Here is a 22,696-nt window from a genome sequence, read left to right as displayed (position 1 = left end):
CGTTGTGTAAAATGTGAATAAAAACAGAATACAATGATTTGCAAATCCTCTTCAACTTATATATATTCAATTGAATACACCACAAAGACAAGCTATTTAATGTTCAAACTGATAAACTTTATTGTTTTTGTGCAAATATTTGCTTATTTTTAAATGGATGTTGTGTGTTGGGGGGGCGTGGCTGGATGTTTTGGTGTTCTTTTCTTTTCTTTGCTCTCCAGGTGGCATGAGGGCTGATTTGTCTGTGAAGAAGGTGCTGGCTGAAGAGTCTTCACCCTCATCAACATCATGGAAAGCACCTGTGATTGGTGCTCACGTGCAACCTGGACGACTTGCAGCTGAAGCAGATAATTGGATGGCGTTCTGCATTTAAGTCATGTGTGATTTGAGAAGAACTGCCGGGAACTCGACCTTGTGACGTTCGTTTGTGAGATGCTGAGGACCGCGCCTGGGTTTTGACACATCGAGCCCGTGAAGCAGGGAGGGGTGAGGACACATGCTGTCAGCACACACTAAAGGTAATTAAGTGTTTAAGTAATTGTTGATAGTAACTTGGTGTTTTGTTACACAGTATACTGGAATTGTGAAGAGAATTGTGCAGTTTGCTTCTCACTGCTGTGGCGTGAAGGATAAGTGATCCTCCACTTGTTGTGAGAAGCTGCTCATTTGCATAAAGTAAAAAAAAGGACACTGACCTGAGTGTGTTGCTGATAGCGTGTGTTTATTGGAAGATATAGTTGTATCTGTTGACTTACCTCACCTTCTCTTTGCTTCACAGAGAATCAGTTTGTCGTGTCCACCTGGGGGGTGTTTGGCAGTGGTAGGAAGTCCAGGAGCGCCGGCTTTAATCCTTGCGGGCGCTGTAGAGCGAGCCACGAATCACTCCACCAGAGGGATGTTGTTTTTATGTTTTTACACTTTTAAGCACAGGTGAATAATAAATAGTTTCTGTTTGGAACCGCTTTCTGGTTATTTTTAGCGCTGGGTCCTGTCTGATGCAGGTCCGCTCCTCAACCCTCGTCGACACATAACAATGGATGCCTGCAACACGTTTCAAAGAAGCTAGGACGGGGCAATAAAAGACTGGGAAAGTTGATGAAAGCTTAAAGAACACCTGTTTGGAACACTCCACAGGTGAACAGGTTAATTGGAAACAGGTGAGTATCATGATTGGGTATAAAAGGAGCATCCCCAAAAGGCTCAGCCATTCACAAGCAAAGATGGGGCGAGGATCACCACTTTATGAACAACTGTTTACCACTGTGTTACATCACCTTTCTTTCTAACAACACTCAGTAAGCATTTGGGAAATGAGGACGCTAATTGTTGCAGCTTTGTAGGTGGAATTCGTATTTTGAGCTTCATAATGTGTCACACATTTTCAATGGGTGACAGGTCTGGACTGCAGGCAGGCCAGTCTAGTACATGCACTCTTTTACTACAAAGCCACGCTGTTTTAACACGTGCAGCATGTGGCTTGGCATTGACTTGCTGAAATAAGCAGGGATCTGTTGCTCCAAAACCTGGATGTACCTTTCAGCATTGATGGTGCCATCACAGATGTGTAAGTTGCCCACGCCATGGGCACTAACACACCCCCATATCATCACAGATGCTGGCTTTTGAACTTTGCACTGGTAACAGTCTGGATGGTCTTTTTCCTCTTTTGTCCGGAGGACACGACGTCCATGATTTCAAAAAACAGTTTGAAATGTGGACTCATCAGACCACAGCACACTTTTCCACTTTGCATCTGTCCATTTCAAATGAGCTTGGATGCAGAGAAGGCGGCGGCGTTTCTGGATGTTGATGTATGGCTTTCGCTTTGCATGGTAGAGTTTTAACTTGCACCGTAGATGTAGCCACAAACTGTGTTAACTGACAATGGTTTTCTGAAGTGTTCCTGAGCCCACGTGGTAAGATCCTTTACACAGTAATGTTGGTTTTTAATGCAGTGCCGCCTGAGGGATTGAAGGTCATGGGCATTCAATGTTGGTTTTTGGCCTTCCCGCTTACGTGTAGAAAGTTCTTCAGATTCTCTGAATCTTCTGATTATTTTATGGACTGTAGATGATGGAATCCCTAAATTCCTTGCAATTGAACATTGAGAAGCATTGTTCTTAAACTGCTGGACTATTTTTTCCACACAGTTGTTCACAAAGTGGTGATCCTCGCCCCATCTTTGCTTGTGAACAGCTGAGCCTTTTGGGGATGCTCCTAGTATACCTAATCATGACACTCACCTGTTTCCAATTAAGTGTTCTTTGAGCATTCATCAACTTTCCCAGTCTTTTGTTGCCCCTGTCCCAGCTTTTTTTAAACGTGTTGCAGGCATCCATTTCAAAATTAGCAAATATTTGCACAAAAACAATAAAGTTTATCAGTTAAACATTAAATATCTTGTCTTTGTGGTGTATTCAATTGAATATAGATTGAAGAGGATTTGCAAATCATGGTATTCTGTTTTTATTCACATTTTACACAATGTCCAAACTTCATTGGAATTGGGGTTGTATATCTGTTTTAGCCTCTGTTTCCATTCAGTTACCGTTGGTGACTTTGCATTCTTCCAAGATGATAATAGTTTCAACAAGTAAAATGTGTAAATCAGGATGCCTCTGGGCCTAAGTTGTACTATAGTTTTGGACTTACGATGCTATAGTTTAATTGAGGAGCCACATTAAAAAAAGTTTAGTTAATTGAACTTTTCTGCATATCTAAAGTGGGATGTGAAGCAATATGTTTTTATAATGTAATGTCTAAGCTGCAGCCGATCTGCTCTGTGTTGATCCCGTCAGATCTCAGAAACTAAGCAGTGCGGGGCCTGGTTAGTACTTGGATGGGAGACCTCTTTGGAACACCAGTGGCTGTGTGTGTTTCTCCAGGTTACCTTGGAGTTGCGTCAGGAAGGGCATCCGGCGTAAAACGTCTGCCAAATGCCAATGCGGATCTGGCTGTATCCGCTGTGGCGACCCCAAACAGAAAAATGGGTGCAGCTGAATGGACAACAACAACAATGTAATTAATGTCTAAGATCAGCATTACTGGGTCTGTTTGGGGTTCTAGTTTTAAAATCAGGTCAGTTAGGATGAGGGAAACCAAAAATACGAAAACGATTACAGCTCTCATGGTTAATAATCTTATCAAACAAACAGGTCAGTTGTGATATCAATTTTGGTTAAAGGCAAGGAAAAGGTGAAAATGTGCAACAGAAAATACAAATACCACACACATTAAGCAGTACAACTAAATTGGGAGGATTGGGGTGAGAAAATCAAAAAACCCTCCACAATGCACCCCGGATATCAAAAACCTAAAATTGTCCCCTGGAGACTACAATTACAATCAAGTCACGCATGTACAGATCTGTATTGTCTTTATTTAAAATATTATTTTAATTTAGTTTGGGGCTTTCATAGGTAAATGCTGATGCTTTGCCAATTAGACCAGACATCATTTTTAAAGGCATTATGGGATTTTGATAGATGGCAAGAAAAACAAAATTGAGACCAATGAGTGAAAACGCTGTACAATGGGAATGTATCCCCGCAGCCATCCCTTGATTTTGAGATAGTTTTATTCAGTGTCATATAAAATCAGTAGTACTGTAGTATTGATTTGTGTCTGTGAGCTGCCCCAGTTTTGTGCAGCAATTACACAGAAAGTCTTACATCTCCCAATGCTGCATGACTAAGGTACGAGAGGAGGTTCTGCTGGGCCCTGCTGAGCTCGTCTTTCTGTTGGAGGATATGCTTCGCAAACTGGAGTTCAGTCTCGCAGCTGCTCCTGCAAAAAGAGCCCCTTTCATCAAGGTACATAATATATCTTAAAGCCAATAAAGGTGGAATAAGCACAAGAACATTGTGCAAATTAGAAATGCATTAAAAAGTTCAAATTTAATTTGAGGATTTGCAGGTCTTTGGAAAGTATTGTAAATAAAATGTTGAACGTGTGTGCACCTATAAGTATAGGTAGAATTGTACATGTTGGCCTGTGTCACTCGCAATGTGTTTTCTGTACAGGGAAGGACAGACAAAAGTGTTGGGTTTTCCCATCTACAACAAAGGGCTTCCAAGGATATTGCTTCATGCTGCATACAGCTGCTGCCCACACTCTGCTCGCACTTGGAGAACTGCCACAATCATTTTCAGGTATTAACACAAACACAAGCCTTGTTTGTCCAAGTATGTCCCATCTGGTTGTATACTTTTGTGTTTTCACAGACTGTGTTGTCTGAGAACAATGGCATTGTGGACGGACCTGCCACAGACATTCAAGAGCACCACTTAATGTCAACAGGCTACCAGCTGGTCCTGCAGGTTCTCCACTCAACATTCAGTTGGTGAGGATGAGTGGAACTGTTTTGTTTTTTTTTTTCTCACTGGCTGAATTTCCTGAGTTAGGCCACGCCCATTTGCACCAATATAATCACAACAAAGCTGCCTCATGGCGCTTCACACAAGTAAGCTCTAATCTTACCAACTCCTAGAGCAAGCACACAAGTGACAATGGTAAGGGAAAAACTCCCTCTGATGATATTGAGGAATCAACCTCAAGCAGACCAGACTCAGGGCCCCTTCACACATAGTGCGAATTTGGTCGATTTGTGCATAAGGTGCTCATGAAGCAGGAATCGTGTGCAAAACGTGTAGAAATGTAGCTGCTTCTAACGCCTCGTACACCTGTTGCTACAACTATTTGCACACACCAGCGACTGAAGGACAGAGTTTGCCCTGGGCTAGCCCATCAAACCCTCTTGTGGCAGGTGTTGGCCAAATTCCAGGTGACACACACGAACATCTAACACCGCTCGCATGGCACTTAGAAAATGTGTGGCCATTCACGCTGTTAACACAACAACAGTCAGCAGACCATCATTGTCATGCTGGCAGTGAAATTTCTCTAAGTTCCCCGAGTATGGCTTTGGTGTGTGCGCTGAACTGACAGGAGGTGTGGCCGCCAACAGAAGCAGCTGTGGAGATCTGTCGTTCTGTACATCCCAGCTGGACAACACGTACTGTGTTTGGAAGGACATAGACTAACAACTGCCAACTGTGACACGTGTGTCTGCTTGCTATCATCACGTGGACATAAATAAAAACATACATCGCTGTGGCGATGGGTGGCATCCAGTGAGCGTGCGCACGCTGCAGCCTATGGACAGGCTGCCCCCAGGTTAAAATGGACCGTCAGATCACAACACACAGCGGGCGATCTGACTGTCACGTCACTCACGTGAGCTCTGTTCCACATGACACGGTGTCAGTCCTGCGGCACGCCGTCCACAAGACGCGTGTTGGGCAAGACGCGCGTGGGGCTGGCCGAACACCTCCAGCAGATGTGGACATGATCAGAGCACACAGCTTCTCATTCATGTCATTTCATGACTGTACGTCAGTGACCATGGGTCATCTACAGAGGAACACACGGATTATATTTGTATTGCCTGCTTGATAAATGCCGTGTTTTTATATGGTGTATGGTTTTAAATTTTTTTTTTAAATACATCCATGTCCTTTATGATGTTGAATGTCTAAAATGCTGTTACTTCAGGTTAAACCTGAAGGGTCAGGTTAAACCTTATTTCAGAAGAAGCACCTTTAAGTGACTGATATTGTGATTGTCATATTTAAATAATATTCAGCTCAACCCATTACCCAATCACCCGTGACCTTCATTTGTACCATAAAGAAAATATTTCTATCAGTATTGTTGGTATTTGGTAGAACACTTGACGGTAAATTAGATTTTGAATATTGATAAATATAGACTGACAGACCATCGCCGCATAGTACCTGGATGCACAACACTTCACACACATAGTGGGAGCAAAGGCAGTTATTCAATGCACATAGTGGAAAAGCATGGACGTCTTAGATAAATTTAGTCCTCTTGAAGGTAAAGTTAGCATGACAGCAATTTAGTCCTCTTGAAGGCAAAGTTGGCATGACAGCGCCATCACCCATGTGGCTCTGTGAGTCAGGCCCACGTCTTGCAGCTGCATCACTACAAGCCAAATGGTCCTCGTGGGGGCTCGGAAGGCAGTCTGCTTACGGGCTTGGACCCAGTGTATACCTGCTGGCAGGTCAAATTTTTTTTCTTTTTTTTTTTTTCTTTTTTTTTTTTTGCTGTAAGGCAAATCTTTACCACCTATATTGATGGAGCAGTAATGCCTTTGCCCACATTTACCTGAGTGAATTTACTTGTATCCTACTTTGTGAACACAATGCTTTGTGAACACAATGACTAAATTGTTGCAGATATTGTTATATTTGATAAATACATTTTCTAATATCTCAGAGTTCAGTAATTGTGGAGGTAGTTTGGCATTTACATAGTCCCTCATTAAAAAGCAGTACAGGTGGTCAATTTATGTATTATTTCTTCTTCTTTCAATCCATAGAGGACCTTGAACTAAACTCTGTCAGCACCTCTGTTCGGGGAGGTGATAGTGTAGTGGTTAAGGTGTTGGGCTTGAGACCAGAAGATCCTCAGTTCAAATCCCAGCCTGACTGGAAAATCACTAAGGGCCCTTGGGCAAGGTCCTTTATCCCCTATTGCTCTCGGTGTGTAGTGAGTGCCTTGTATGTAGAGCGCTTTGAGGGTCTGATGCAGATGGAAATGCAGTCCATTTACCATCATGTGAGCTGCTTGCTTTTAGAAAGGTGTGTTTTATGAAGTGTTGTCTGTTGTGTGTATATGGACTAGGTCTGGATTCACACAGCCAGGCCAGCGGACTTTGCTGAAAAAGGCTCTGGGAGTTTTGGCTGGACGACTTAAAGAAGGTGGTGCTGAATTGACCCTGGAGCATCTTGTGAAGTGAGTAACACAGGTTTAGGACCAGAGAAGAGAAATTCCTTTATATCCTTTTTGAGTTTAAGTTGTAGTGTTGGGAAAGTGTAAGTACACGGACCCACAACAGGGGGCGCAAATGAACGGACAATGGAATAGGTCAAATAACAACACTTTACTGTTGCGAACGTGCACAACAAACACAACAGATTACACAATAGATCAAAGGTCAAATTACAAGGTGTCGTGTGGGCAGGCTCGAAGATAGGAGACGCCTGTCCAAAGCAGAACCGGAACCACACGATTTCCTCCGCCACCAGACCCCGGGAATACTGGAGCCACCAAGTCCCGAACTCCCAGGTGGCCACTGCCTCCGCGTGTCGGACCTGGTACTGCTGGCGAGGAACAAAAACACAATTAAACGTGGGTGCGTCTGCACCCAGCAATCTGCACAGCAGGGAAGCTACCTCCACCTCTCGTTGGAGAAAAAGTCTGTTATCACTCACAAAAATCACAAAAAGGGCTTTCTATCAAGCAGTAAGGCTGAGGATATTACCTTTCAGGTAGAACGATATCTCGGCAAAGAGGTGGAGATGACGTCTTGCTGATATACCGATGCAGATCAGATGAGTGGTGACAGCTGTCACAGGTGATGTCAGCTGTCACCCCGGTTGCTCCTGTGAGGCGGCAGCGCCCTCTGGTGCCTGGAGCCCGCACTCCAGGCAGGGTGCCCTCTGGTGGTGGTGGGCCAGCAGTACCTCCTCTTCAGCGGCCCACACAACATGTAGGACCACAGAAGAGAAGTTCCTTTATATCCTTTTTGAGTTTAAGTTGTAATTTTTTTTTGTAGTGATTTATTTGTTCATTATAGCATTCATCTATAGTTACCTTTTTCTTAAAAAAACAAGCATGTACCCTCTAAAATGTCGTGAGCAATTGAATGAATCAATGAGTGAATCAGTCCATCCCTTCCAGTTTGTTACTGTAATCACTCAGAAAATGGTAAATGTTGTCATGTTGTCTCTAAATTAAAAGTGTATGTAGGATAAACACAAACTTAATATATGTTGACCTTAGATGCACCAGATCGATCACAAAAGCAGCTTGTGTATTGTTTGCATAATATCCTGCAGACCTGCCTGCCCCCTGCTGGATGGTTGGTGGCTGCTACATGGATGGCCGAAATGTAGGAGCAGGTGGAGCCTGTAAGGCTTTGTTACGGGGATTATCATCACATACATGATGGAAAAATGATGAAAAATATGTTTGAATTGACATGTAGTATGAAATGAGTTTGTCAGTTAGTAATTTTGAAGGCCTAGTTTGGATAATCACATGTCCACCATCGCTTGTAGCGTGCCTGTGGCTTAGAAATTCTGAATATTTCCTTGTTTATATACTCAACAAAAATATAAATGCAACACTTTTGGTTTTGCTCCCATTTTGTATGAGATGAACTCAAAGATCTAAAACTTTTTCCACATACACAATATCACCATTTCTCTCAAATATTGTTCACAAACCAGTCTAAATCTGTGATAGTGAGCACTTCTCCTTTGCTGAGATAATCCATCCCACCTCACAGGTGTGCCATATCAAGATGCTGATTAGACACCATGATTAGTGCAAAGGTGTGCCTTAGACTGCCCACAATAAAAGGCCACTCTGAAAGGTGCAGTTTTATCACACAGCACAATGCCACAGATGTCGCAAGATTTGAGGGAGCGTGCAATTGGCATGCTGACAGCAGGAATGTCAACCAGAACTGTTGCTCGTGTATTGAATGTTCATTTCTCTACCATAAGCCGTCTCCAAAGGCGTTTCAGAGAATTTGGCAGTACATCCAACCAGCCTCACAACCGCAGACCATGTGTAACCACACCAGCCCAGGATCTCCACATCCAGCATGTTCACCTCCAAGATCATCTGAGACCAGCCACTCGGACAGCTGCTGGAACAATCGGTTTGCATAACCAAAGAATTTCTGCACAAACTGTCAGAAACTGTCTCAGGGAAGCTCATCTGCATGCTCGTCGTCCTCATTGGGGTCTCGACCTGACTCCAGTTCGTCGTCGTAACCAATTTGAGTGGGCAAATGCTCACATTCGCTGCCGTTTGGCACGTTGGAGAGGTGTTCTCTTCACGGATGATGCGAAGGAGATGTGTTGCACTGCATGAGGCAAATGGTGGTCACACCAGATACTGACTGGTATCCCCCCCCCCAATAAAACAAAACTGCACCTTTCAGAGTGGCCTTTTATTGTGGGCAGTCTAAGGCACACCTGTGCACTAATCATGGTGTCTAATCAGCATCTTGGTATGGCACACCTGTGAGGTGGGATGGATTATCTCAACAAAGGAGAAGTGCTCACTATCACAGATTTAGACTGGTTTGTGCACAGTATTTGAGGGAAATGGTGATATTGTGTATGTGGAAAAAGTTTTAGATCGTTGAGTTAATCTCATACAAAATGGGAGCAAAACCAAAAGTGTTGCGTTTATATTTTTGTTGAGTATATGTGTGGACCTGCTGTGTTATGTGTTTTGGTAAATGATAGTTCACATTAAAAAAGTGTAATAAAGTTTACTTATCAGGATTATTTAATAATATGAAAGACAGGTGTCGCATTTTTGATTTGTATCAAGATGGAAATTAAGGGTAATTTTCACTTTTCATTTAGACACAGCTTTGAGTACCTACTGAACTTCCGCAGCACTGTGCCAAGTCTCAGCACAGCGCTATGTCTCTCTCAGCTTCTCTGCACGGTGTCGGAGAAAGGAGGAAACCCTGCTGCCTACAAGCAGCAGATGGGTAAGTCTGACATGTTACCTCTTTTAAATCTGCTTTCTTTATCAACAGTCCAATCAGCTGTGAGTATAATCCATTGTTTTTCCCTTCTAGCATCCCTTACACGTCATTTCCTGACCCAAGCCTGGGTAACAGCGAGTGGGGAGAGGGACCGAGGGAACAAATTCAATGAAACACTTCAAACTCTCCTCAGGTGTATTTGAGTGTTACAAATGTAGAATGCAGAAAACTAATTGTGTTGTAGAACTGCTGGGGGGAAGCTTTATGGTTGCGTGTGTGTCCTTTGAAGTGAACAGTAGATGTAGAAAGTCATCAGTCAAGGATTTAAAATTGTTTGTAGAATGATAATGAATCATAAAATTATTAGGACTGAAATGATTCCTCAAGTATTCAGGCAAATATTATGCTCTGTGGAATCTGAATTGGCTCATTCATCAAAATTTGTGTGTTTGTTTTGGGGGGGTGGATAAATGCAAAAACTCACCTGATTCTGTTTAGAATATGTTTTAAACATAAAAGGGTGCCATTTTTCTTTCCAATAAAATGTAAATTAATTATTTAAAAATCATGCAGTGTGACTTTTTGAATTTTTTTTTTTATGATTCTGTGTCTCATAGTTTGTGTACATATGATAAAAATTACAGACCTCTCCTTTCTTTGTAGGTGGGAAAACTTGCAAATCGACAGTGGATCAGATACTTATTTTCCTCACTGTATATTAACCAACATGGCGGAGTCTTCATCTAACAAGAAGTCAAAAACTGTGGCTTTCAGACTTTGCTTTATTTGTCAGCTGAGCAACAAACAAACAGATTATACAAAATACTAGCACATTGCCTATGGGGATCCATGGTCTTCAGATTGGGTAGTGTTTATAAAATAGGTAGCTGTCATTTTTAAGGGTGGTAATAAATTATGGAACGTTTCTATAATGAGTTGGAATGGCGTGTGAGTCCAGAATGTTTTTAGAACTTTAGACCTCAACAGTTTTTAGAAGAACTCAACTCTTATTTCTTGTTAATTACATAATGTAATTCCGTAATTTGATGATTCCATTGGTTTCTTTGTGTCAGAAAACCTATATTTAGATACTTTGTTTGAAATTATATCTTGTGTATTAGCAAAGATAATGCATTATTGCTAAATGGAGGCCATGTTGGACGCCATCTTGGATTTTGGACCCTTAGAATGTGAAGAAAAAAAATCGCACCCTATTTTTTTTAAGCTTATAATATCTTCTTTCAAAATCAAGTGAGTTTTTGCTTTTACCCCCCCCCCCCCTCAAAAAAAAAGTGAAATTACAAATGATCCTGCACTGTGGTACTCATTTGCAGACCTATTTTGCCTTAATATGAGCAAAAACACTGGCTTTGTTAACTGGATGTCAGCTGATGTCTCCAAGCATTCAGAGACGTTTTAAATGTGAGCAGTATATCATTTGATGCTTTGGGTTGTTTTAATACTCATTTATGCAATTGCATCTTATCTGATTCTCATATGATGGCATCTTCATTTTGCAAATAACATGTCACATAAATTTTATGCACATCAGTAAATCTAATTATTTGATTCCTGTTACAAGAATGCTTATTAATATAACAGTTGCATCTTTACAAATTCTTACAACATCTGAGGCATTTAAATCTTGACTTTGGCTCACCTGCTACTAGCATAGTACTGTTAGTGCATAGTGCAGTTATATACTGCAAATGTACAAAAGCATGTAATTAATTAAATACTAAATTACTCATAACCATCCCAAAGATGTATCGTTATCTTTGGCTGCTTTCAGTGATGCCGGTATTTGGTTAGACTCTTTCTCTCCGATTGTTCTGTCTGAGTTATTTTCATTAGTTACTTCATCCAAACCATCAACATGCTTATTAGACCCCATTCCTGCCAGGCTGCTCAAGGAAGTCCTACCATTATTTAATGCTTCAATCTTAAATATGATCAATCTATCTTTGTTAGTTGGTTATGTACCACAGGCCTTTAAGGTGGCAGTAATTAAACCATTACTTAAAAAGCCATCACTTGACCCAGCTATCTTAGCTAATTATAGGCCAATCTCCAACCTTCCTTTTCTCTCAAAGATTCTTGAGAGGGTAGTTGTAAAACAGCTAACTGATCACCTGCAGAGGAATGGTCTATTTGAAGAGTTTCAGTCAGGTTTTAGAATTCATCATAGTACAGAAACAGCATTAGTGAAGGTTACAAATGATCTTCTTATGGCTTCGGACAGTGGACTTATCTCTGTGCTTGTTCTGTTGGACCTCAGTGCTGCTTTTGATACTGTTGACCATAAAATTTTATTACAGAGATTAGAGCATGTCATAGGTATTAAAGGCACTGCGCTGCGGTGGTTTGAATCATATTTGTCTAATAGATTACAGTTTGTTCATGTAAATGGGGAATCTTCTTCACAGACTAAAGTTAATTATGGAGTTCCACAAGGTTCTGTGCTAGGACCAATTTTATTCACTTTATACATGCTTCCCTTGGGCAGTATTATTAGACGGTATTGCTTAAATTTTCATTGTTACGCAGATGATACCCAGCTTTATCTATCCATGAAGCCAGAGGATACACACCAATTAGCTAAACTGCAGGATTGTCTTACAGACATAAAGACATGGATGACCTCTAATTTCCTGCTTTTAAACTCAGATAAAACTGAAGTTATTGTACTTGGCCCCACAAATCTTGGAAGCATGGTGTCTAACCAGATCGTTACTCTGGATGGCATTTCCCTGATCTCTGGTAATACTGTGAGAAATCTTGGAGTTATTTTTGATCAGGATATGTCATTCAAAGCGCATATTAAACAAATATGTAGGACTGCCTTTTTTCATTTACGCAATATCTCTAAAATCAGAAAGGTCTTGTCTCAGAGTGATGCTGAAAAACTAATTCATGCATTTATTTCCTCTAGGCTGGACTATTGTAATTCATTATTATCAGGTTGTCCTAAAAGTTCCCTAAAAAGCCTTCAGTTGGTTCAGAATGCTGCAGCTAGAGTACTGACGGGGACTAGCAGGAGAGAGCATATCTCACCCGTGTTGGCCTCTCTTCATTGGCTTCCTGTTAATTCTAGAATAGAATTTAAAATTCTTCTTCTTACTTATAAGGTTTTGAATAATCAGGTCCCATCTTATCTTAGGGACCTCGTAGTACCATATTACCCCATTAGAGCGCTTCGCTCTCAGACTGCGGGCTTACTTGTAGTTCCTAGGGTTTGTAAGAGTAGAATGGGAGGCAGAGCCTTCAGCTTTCAGGCTCCTCTCCTGTGGAACCAGCTCCCAATTCAGATCAGGAAGACAGATACCCTCTCTACTTTTAAGATTAGGCTTAAAACTTTCCTTTTCGCTAAGGCTTATAGTTAGGGCTGGATCGGGTGACCCTGGACCATCCCTTGGTTATGTTGCTTTAGACGTAGACTGTGGGGGGGTTCCCATGATGCACTGTTTCTTTCTTTTTTTGCTCCGTATGCATCACTCTGCATTTAATCATTAGTGATCGATCTCTGCCCCCCTTCTCGGCATGTCTTTTTCCTGGTTCTTTCCCTCAGCCCCAACCAGTCTCAGCAGAAGACTGCCCCTCCCTGAGCCTGGTTCTGCTGGAGGTTTCTTCCTGTTAAAAGGGAGTTTTTCCTTCCCACTGTGGCCAAGTGCTTGCTCATAGGGGGTCGTTTTGACCGTTGGGGTTTTTCATGGTTATTGTATGGCCTTGCCTTGCAATATGGAGCGCCTTGGGGCAACTGTTTGTTGTGATTTGGCGCTATATAAGAAAAAAGTTGATTGATTGATTGATTGATGTATCTTTTGTATTTTTGTTTTAAAATTGGGCCATTCTAATATAAATAACCAATGCACTCTTTGTAGAATGTTAATACACAAGTCACTGCAGTATTGGCACAGAAGCAATAACCAGGGAATCTTACAACCTCTGTGATAATTAACAAAATAAAAATAATGAGACTCCAAATCATGTTTTTCATCCCAAGAGCCACATTCCTTTTTCACCTTTCATTCCATTGTTGCCAGAACTTTGATACTGTGTTTGCTGCTGGAAAATCCTCTTTAATTATCCTGATACTGTGTTACCTCTATTAGTAACAAGAACCTGAGCTTGCTGGTTGGGGTGCCTTTTTCTTCTCTGTGCAGTGTGTACCTGGAGCACATTGACGATATTCTGAGGGTAATAGAGGAAATAGCTGGAGAAGGAATTCCTGAGCTGATTAATGCTAATAAAGATGAGAGCTCTGCCACCTGGCCTACTCTGAACAGGTAAACCTCCCAGCAAAACTCATCCTCAGCTGTCCACTTTGTAGTTGCTTTGTACTACAAAAAGGGACCAAAGTGAAACTATGGTGAAGTCTAAATATAGTTTGTGGCACTGTTGGGGAGGAAAAAACAAAAACCTTGAGATATGGTCACAAATTATGTCTGTATGATGTCTCATCTTGTTGTAACCATGACCACTCAAAGATGGACAGCATGGAGGTCATGCATTCTTTAACCTCACCTGCATTTGTATCAAGTGATTCACCAGGCGTCACATTATCACACAATCAGATAAATCCCTTGAACATGTTGTACAGTGTGATGCCATAAATTTGTGATTAGTGTAATTTCACACAGCAAAATGAATTTGAGTGATTATCCAAAACTAAAGGTGCCTTGACACTTGCACAAATTTGATCCGCGCACTGGTATGCAATTTGCAGTGCCAGAGAGTAAACTCCTTGTAAACCGTTGTAAACTGTGCGCGGCTTTGTGCAAGAGTGCAAAGAAAATTTTTAAATGTTCAAAATCTCTGGCACGTATTATTTATGTGAACTTCACATGAACAGGGGTCGAAATACATTTTTTTACCTACTTGCACTGGTGCTAGTAACCAAAGAAATACTTGCACCAAACAAAACTTGCACAACCAAAAGTCAGTCTTATATCAACTTTAAAACTCCTCCTCTGATGTGTCAGACTCTTCCTCTCTGGGGAGAGTTTGAGGGGAGGGCAGCAGCAGCGGCAGACAGTTTGTTTTTTTTTTCCACGTGCGTGCGCGAACAAATCGTCCATGAAGATTATTTTATTTATTAACTACACAGATGTATAATAAAACAAATGGTGACTGGTTTATAACACAATTATGACAAAGTTTGAGGGGAGAGAGAGCAAGGAACTGCAGCGGCAGCCAGTTTTTTTTTTTTTTTTTTTTTTTTCCACATGCAACTAATCATCCGTGAAGATAATTTTATTAACTACACAAATGTATAATAAAACAAATGGTGACTGGTTTATAACACAATGATGACAGAGTTTGAGGGGAGAGAGAGCGAGGAACCGCAGCAGCAGCCAGTTATTTTTTCTTTTCTTTGTTTTACATGTGCGTGCGTGAACGGGACAGGAGGTCCTCAAACTGGAGCTCCTGCAGCTCCAGTTATTTGCTGCAGCTCCTGCATAAGAAGGAATGAAAATGCATCTGTTTTACCAAGCTATTACAATACAAATTTTACAAATAATTTCCTTTTAGACTATGCCAAATGTGTTCTTCACATCATGAACCGCATGAGAGAGAAAGAAAAAAAGCTGTAGCTGTAGAAAATTCCTCTGTGATTCCGTAAGCGATTAGAGGTGTTTTCATCAGCCAAACTCTGAGAGCAAATTATTAATCCGCTACGAAATAATTATTTTATATAACGCACCTTCCAACAGCACAAAGCGCGGCATCCAGTGGGACACAATGGGTCACATTAGCACGACGAATTGTGCTGCAGTGCGGAGCCAAAATGTGTGCAAATGTCAAGGTGCCTTAATTTAGCAATTACACTGATCAAAGTTGCACACCTCCTTGTTTTTTATGTAAAATTTTAAACATCAGCGTGGCTCTTGGTAGTTCTTATCTGATCACACTTACTCCACATTCTCTTTTTTCCCCCATCTTCAGGCAGACATTCCTGGTGTTTTATAAAGTGTTGATGGCAGAGCTGGAAAAAGCTGTCAGGAAGATTCCTGCTGTAAAACATTGTGACAGTCCTGAGGTCAGCCACTAGGTGTCTCATGATAGAACTTGTTTACCTCATGCTGAATCAGTGTCATTCCCCAAAGAGAAGCAAATAGAGCTTGTAAAGCAAGAAGGGAATTGACATCAACCTGAAAGAAGTTAAAAATGAAAAAAAAGGGGGGGGGGGGGGACAATAGCATTATTAATATAAGCTAGCCATTTAACATAATTTTATGAAAATCTGTCCTATTGAAGTACAAACCGTTCCAAAAGTAGAGTGATATAAATTATAATGTATGTTGTAAGACAGTGCTGGATGGTCCAATTGGTCTCCCGTCATATAACTGTTTGATAATGACTCTTTAATGCCCTAACAGGCTAGCTAGCATGGCCTAGTCACCACAGTGGCACACCTTAACTTCTTCCAGTAGCAACATTGTAGCTAGCAACCTGCATACTGGTAATCTAGTTTAAAAAATTGAGCTCTGCCAAAGTGTAAAGTGTGAAAAATGTGTATAGTTGGCAGTTAGGTGAAAATGATACTGAATAACACGTATACATTTATACATATTAATCAAATAGATATAGGTTATGCTAGCTAGTGAACTAGCCTAGCTTAAGCTCTACAATGCCTCTATGATCATTTGTTATGAAAATTATTTAAAGGCATTGTGATTATTTTAGTCCAGGAGCCAGTCATCAATTTTGACCTGATTGGTACCACTGAAGGTGACCAAACAACACTTAGAATCCAGCCTCAGTGTACCATGGCCTACACAAAGATGTATGATAACCATCACAGGGTGGTAGCTGTAGCCAGCTAGGGGTCAGTGAAGAATTACACAGAGGTCAAAATGTAAAAATGCTCCAATCATGTTCAAAACTATATCACATTATTTGTCTGATCATATCAGTTCCAAAAAGGTATAGTTTGGACTGTCTGTGATGGGATGTTCTGGAGTTATGGGGTAAAAACAGCAAAAATGGTAAAGTTGCTCCAATTTCAGTAAAAATTGATGCAAATTATTGGTTGAAATAAAAGGATTAATAAATGGAATAGTTTTGACTGTGTTGAATGTTTGGTCTCCAAAGTAAAGGTCAAACAAGGTTGATGACCATTGAATTCAATGACAGGTGGTATATGTTACCCTGTAATGTGATAGCTAAACATGACAGATGGTGCAAACTATTCCTTATTAGAACCCTATCAACCCAAACAATAATTTAACTTTTGATTTAGGATGGGCATTTACCCAACTTTTTTTGGAAAAGGGAGTGGGTTGATGCTCTGCCACGGGCGGTCCAGCACGTGGATATGGTATATTGAAGTCAGTTAGATCAGTTAGATGGGATTTTGGGGTCACTGTCTATGTATTTCTAGTCAAGTCACTAATGTACTATTGTATGTAAATCCCGTACCCTATCGTTAAAAAAATGTAATCTAAAATTATTCTGTTAAATATTTGTAAATACCTAAATATATTAATGCCAGCAACTTAAATCCTATCTTCCAAGCATTGTGTATAAATATGTGCACATTTGTATAATGTTTGAATGTTTGTACAGTTTCAGTTTTATAAAATGGTCTCCACCAGTTTGTGTGTTGCACGTTTTTCTTTTTAAAACTCTTTAAACTTGGATTGAATGTGATTGTAGATGCAGAGTGAGAAACTGCTGACATGGAACCTTGCTGTCAGAGATTTTCACATCCTGGTCAACCTGGTTAAGGTGAGTTAATGTACACAAAAAAAATTGACCATGTTTACTAAAAAAAAAAAAAGTTTCAATAAAGTGACACACAATAATGAATATATTTTAAGTTTTTTAAGAAGTATTGAATACATTAACTAAACCTAACCAAAAAAATTAGGTCATGTTAATAAAAGCAACAGTTAAAATGTGTTAGATTTAGTAATAGCACACCAAATGATGAGTTAAAAAATATTTAGTAAATCCTAGTCAATTTCACAAGGAAAGCTGATTCATATTTACTAAGTATCTGAGAAAAAAAATTTAGATTTACTAAATATCTGGGGGAACTGATTCCTATTTTCTGATAATCTAGGTGAAATTGACTTATATTAATTAAATATATGGGTGAAATTGACTTATATTTACTACAGAAATAAGTAAAATAAAATAAATTACATCAACTCATATTCTAGCATAAAAGTAAGTAGAACTTAAAATCTGTTCAGTTATATTATGTGTCACTTTGTTGCCACAATTCTTTGAAAAAACCTTGGTCAAAAGTTTTACAGTGATCAGCTGTGAATGTGAACAAATATCTGAATGTCTGCCAGACAAACTTTGAAGTTTCTAGTTAATTGCTGGATAAACCATTTCAGTAGGCAAAGAATACAGTTTGTTTTGTATGATTTACGTACTTGATAACACAAGGGACAGTTAAGTCAAATGTGTCAGTTTTTGCCTTTTTAAGTAAGCAGTAGAAAATTAAATTTATTGAGATGTACCTTTTCTATTGTCCTTTATATTCTCCCCAATCTGCTTCTTACAGGTGTTTGATTCCAGGCCAGTGCTTAACATGTGTCTAAAGGTGAGTTCAGTCAGACTCAACATTCAGTCACAGCTGTTCAGATTTTATAAACTGTTTATGATGATGTTATTGGCAGTATGGTCGTCTTTTCCTTGAGTCCTTTCTGAAGTTGGGGATGCCTCTACTGGACTACAGTTTCAAAAAACACAAGGTACTCTTCAAATACTTTCATACACTGTGGTGGATGTAATGATAAAACTGCAATGGAAAGACTTTCCACGAAGAGACCAGAGGAGTTGGCACTGGATACACTGACTTTCTGTAGTGTTTTTTTCATCTGATGCAGAAGCTCAATGTGCTTTCCAGTGATACCTCACTTTAGGACCTTTTCCACCGCAAGAACTCTGCCTACACCCCAGGTTTCAGGACCGGGTATAGGAATGGCCTGTTAATTTGCCTTAGCTGTTGCATCTCTACTGCGTTGAAGAACCACCATGCTTGCAGTGATAGCAGACATCTAATGCTAGCGATGGCTAGTAAGCAAACTTTATTTTTAATGTTGGGTGCAAAACGAACAAAAAAGTGTTTGCTTTCTAGGTGGTGTTAGCATTCAATGTTAATGTGCTAGTCAGAAAAAAAAAGCAGGAGTAATTTGTTTTTTGGATTTGGCTTCTCATTATATTGCTGGGTATTTAACTTTAAACGTGCCTGCAGGCTTCTTGATTGCAATGGCCATCATGGAACAAAACAGCAGCGAGTCTTTTGACCCCACGTCTCTGCCGCATGGAGATCTGTAGCACAGTATTCCATTGGTTTTGCAGTTGGAGCCACTTTTATTGAGGTCGCTCAGAAACTTGTAGTCCTGCACTACATTTCTCTTTTTCTCTAGTTGGTTAAATTGAAGCTCCGCTTTCAACATTTAAAACTGGAAGGCTTATAATTTATGTAGGATATATATATATATGTAACACTGGGAAACAACTCAAACCAGTGCTGACAACAATCTTTTTTGTCTTAATCTGTAATATAAGCACAATTGAACAAATAGACCAGTTATTTTGATTTAAAATGACAGGATTTTGTTAATAAAAAGGTTGAAAGAAGAAGTCTGGACCTCCAAAAAAATATAGTGACACAAAAACCTGTTGCAGTGCTAAAATAAAATCACAAATATGTCAGTTCTCACATCAGAATGGATTTGTATCTTATTATTGGGTCCAGTTTTTTCTGTCTTCACTTTTCTGTGTAATTCACCCAGTAACTTCATTCCACTCAGTTTGTCTGTGAAAACTGAGTGGAATTTTGTGATGTGAAGATATACAGACTGAAGTGCTGCCTGTAGTGTGACTCTGTGCGCGTGTGTGTGTGTGTGTGTGTGTGTGTGTGTGTGTGTGTGTGTGTGTGTGTGTGTGTGTGTGTGTGTGTGTGTGTGTGTGTGTGTGTGTGTGTGTGTGTGGGGTCCAATGTGTTTATCAGGAGGACGTCCAAAGCCTACTAAAAACCTTCCAGCTCAGCACCCGACAGCTGCATCACATGTGCGGACATTCTAAGGTAACTGTACAAAACGGTTATACTATGACGCCCAAGCATCACATGACAATGACTGTTTGGGCCACTAAAATCAAAATCAAATCAATTTTATTTATATAGTGCCAAATCACAACAAACAGTTGCCCCAAGGCACTTTATATTGTAAGGCAAAGCCATACAATAGATGGCACTGTTTATGGTAGATGAACACCCTTTGTGTCATTTATGGAAATGCCTCATTTACTTTATTGTGCTACAATATCATGTCTTCTTCACTATTATTTTTGCAGCATGAAATCTTGCAACAGTTACAGAAAGTTAAAGCACTATTACTGATATACATAATACTAAAGGTTCAGTAACATTGTGGTGGTCAGAGACAAAATGTTGACAATCTCGCTCTGTCCCTTTTATCTGCCTTGTGAATTTAAACAACTGTTTTATACATTGTGTGTAATTAATTTGTGAGCCAACTCATTAGCTGCGCCTCAATTGATTGTCAATGTAATGTACAAATTGGATTTAATTTGTTCTCAGGCAATGAAATTCATCCTCTGAGATCTTAATCATTGTAATTTAAACCCGACTCCATGGACATATGAACAGTATGTGACCTGTGGCACCACACTAAAGAGCACTACAGTTGATTTGTGCTGTGGGTCACTAAATGGGGCATATGTCCTTGTGTGTACCTTCTTTAAGTGCGTCCTGTCATAGCTGTTAATAGTCTCATGCTGATGTACGAACCCCCTACAGGCCTCTGGAGCGGCAGAAGAGAGCAGTAAGGATTTGGTCAGAGGACAGTATCTCCTCTCTTCAAGCATGCTTCAACCATACTGACTGGCAATGTTTTTTATGATGCTTGTAATGATATTAATGAACTAACTGACACAGTGTTATCATACATCAAATTCTGTGTGGATTCAGTCAGTCCTGTTGTGAAAGTGTAGTGACACAGACCCACAACAGGGGGCGTAAATGAACGGTCAATAGATGAGCCAAAAAGTAACAATTTAATGTTGTGAAATGTGCACAACGAAATACAGACAATCTCAGAATATAATTACAGTCAAATCACAAAGGTGACGTGTGGGCAGGCTCGAGGACAGAAGACGTCTGTCCTGACAAGAGCTGGAACCACACGATGTCCGCCGCCTCCGAACCTGGTGAATACTGGAGCCGCCAAGTCCCGAATTCCCAGGTGATCACCGTCCCCGACTGTCAGATCTGGTACTGCTGGCGAGAACAAAGACAGTCAAGTGTAGGTGTGTGCACACCCAGTAACAATAACGGTGGGAATGCCACCTCCACCTCTCACTCAATATGTAGCAGAGTACCGCAGTGATCCCTCAGAGGAAAAGAGTGCCGTCCTGCACTCACTCAGCCTCCACAGGAAGAGGGACCGGTACTCCTGCAAACACTCACAATATACAGCTTATTAGTAACACAAATGGCTGAGGATATTACCTCCAATGAAGTACGATATCTCGGCAACGAGGTGGAGATGACGTCTGGTCTTTATGGAGTGAGATGATGTTGAGTAGATGGGTGACAGCTGTCGAGAGATAATGAGTGACAGCTGTCACCCCCGGCTGTGTCCGTGGCGGCAGCGCCCTCTCGTGCCTGAAGCCCGCACTTCAGGCAGGGCGCCCACTGGTGGTGGGCCAGCAGTACCTCCTCTTCTGGCGGCCCACACACAACAAGTCCAGCTAGAATGGTAGCTGCTTACACAATAATAAACCATGAGTACTTAAAACTATCATTATCAAGATGAAAAGGATCTATTACATGGGTGATCCCTGGGGGAGAATTGAAAACCAATATAGCTGACCTCAGAGCAGCTTGTATACAACAAATTACATCAATTAATCAGTAAACCTGTGAGACCAGGCAGTTCATTCCTGTGAATAGTGTCAATAACACTGTCTGGGCAAATGCTTTTAATTTTGTATGTTTTATTTTCTTGTTACAAGAGGTCTAATTTCAGTTGCAACAGTTCCATGCTGAGAGATTATCTTGCACTGTACCGCAGAATGTCATTGTGATATCATGTGTCACAGCTCTACTCAAGACGTTGAACATCAGGAAGGCTCCTCGTCCTGATGCCATCTGTGGATGAACGTTATGTCACTGCGCTGACCAGCTCAGTGACAACACAACATTTCAGTGACAACCTTCACAACATTTTTTTCAGATGTGTACTGAGTGGCCGGATAACAGCTATTTGGTACTTTAACATTTCCCATAATCCCTCTGGCGGCTCCCTGTGCTTCCCAGAATGCACTGCGGTGCCAGCAGAGTTCCGGCGTCTCACAGCGCATGTAAACAGTAACTAACAAGGATGTGGATGGTGTTGATCTAGCAAATTCACGAGCAGTTATGATGATGACACGGTCTCCCAAGTTGAGAGGTTTATCTAGAGGAGGTGTTGGAGGTGTGATGGACTTCTGCTGTGCCCCAATGTCTTGTCCATACTTCAATCAATCAATCAATCAATTTTATTTATATAGCACCAAATCACAACAAACAGTTGCCCCAAGGCGTTTTATATTGTAAGGCAAGGCCATACAATAATTATGTAAAAACCCCAACGGTCAAAACGACCCCCTGTGAGCAAGCACTTGGCGACAGTGGGAAGGAAAAACTCCCTTTTAACAGGAAGAAATCTCCAGCAGAACCAGGCTCAGGGAGGGGCAGTCTTCTGCTGGGACTGGTTGGGGCTGAGGGAGAGAACCAGGAAAAAGACATGCTGTGGAGGGGAGCAGAGATCAATCACTAATGATTAAATGCAGAGTGGTGCATACAAAGCAAAAAGAGAAAGAAACATTCAGTGCATCATGGGAACCCCCCAGCAGTCTAAGTCTATAGCAGCATAACTAAGGGATGGTTCAGGGTCACCTGATCCAGCCCTAACTATAAGCTTTAGCAAAAAGGAAAGTTTTAAGCCTAATCTTAAAAGTAGAGAGGGTGTCTGTCTCCCTGATCCGAATTGGGAGCTGGTTCCACAGGAGAGGAGCCTGAAAGCTGAAGGCTCTGCCTCCCATTCTACTCTTACAAACCCTAGG

The 22,696-nt window shown here is 40.8% G+C and overlaps 1 protein-coding gene across 1 annotated transcript in view; it reads left to right on the top strand.

Moving 5' to 3' along the window:
* The window catches only part of fancd2 (FA complementation group D2), a 74,594-nt gene that overhangs the window by 39,867 nt on the left and 12,031 nt on the right, over positions 1–22,696 (top strand). The window contains exons 30-41 of the mRNA XM_034166617.1: positions 3,696–3,812; positions 4,023–4,151; positions 4,224–4,342; positions 6,709–6,819; positions 9,474–9,604; positions 9,695–9,794; positions 13,765–13,887; positions 15,548–15,641; positions 17,261–17,332; positions 18,123–18,161; positions 18,238–18,312; positions 19,578–19,652. Coding sequence (XP_034022508.1) covers positions 3,696–3,812; positions 4,023–4,151; positions 4,224–4,342; positions 6,709–6,819; positions 9,474–9,604; positions 9,695–9,794; positions 13,765–13,887; positions 15,548–15,641; positions 17,261–17,332; positions 18,123–18,161; positions 18,238–18,312; positions 19,578–19,652 — 1,185 coding nt within the window. The remainder of the gene's footprint in view (positions 1–3,695; positions 3,813–4,022; positions 4,152–4,223; positions 4,343–6,708; positions 6,820–9,473; positions 9,605–9,694; positions 9,795–13,764; positions 13,888–15,547; positions 15,642–17,260; positions 17,333–18,122; positions 18,162–18,237; positions 18,313–19,577; positions 19,653–22,696) is intronic.

Source organism: Thalassophryne amazonica, chromosome 3 (assembly GCF_902500255.1).
Source record: "Thalassophryne amazonica chromosome 3, fThaAma1.1, whole genome shotgun sequence".
In the NCBI taxonomy this organism is placed as follows: Eukaryota; Metazoa; Chordata; class Actinopteri; order Batrachoidiformes; family Batrachoididae; genus Thalassophryne; species Thalassophryne amazonica.
This window is presented reverse-complemented; position numbering and strand designations above follow the sequence as displayed.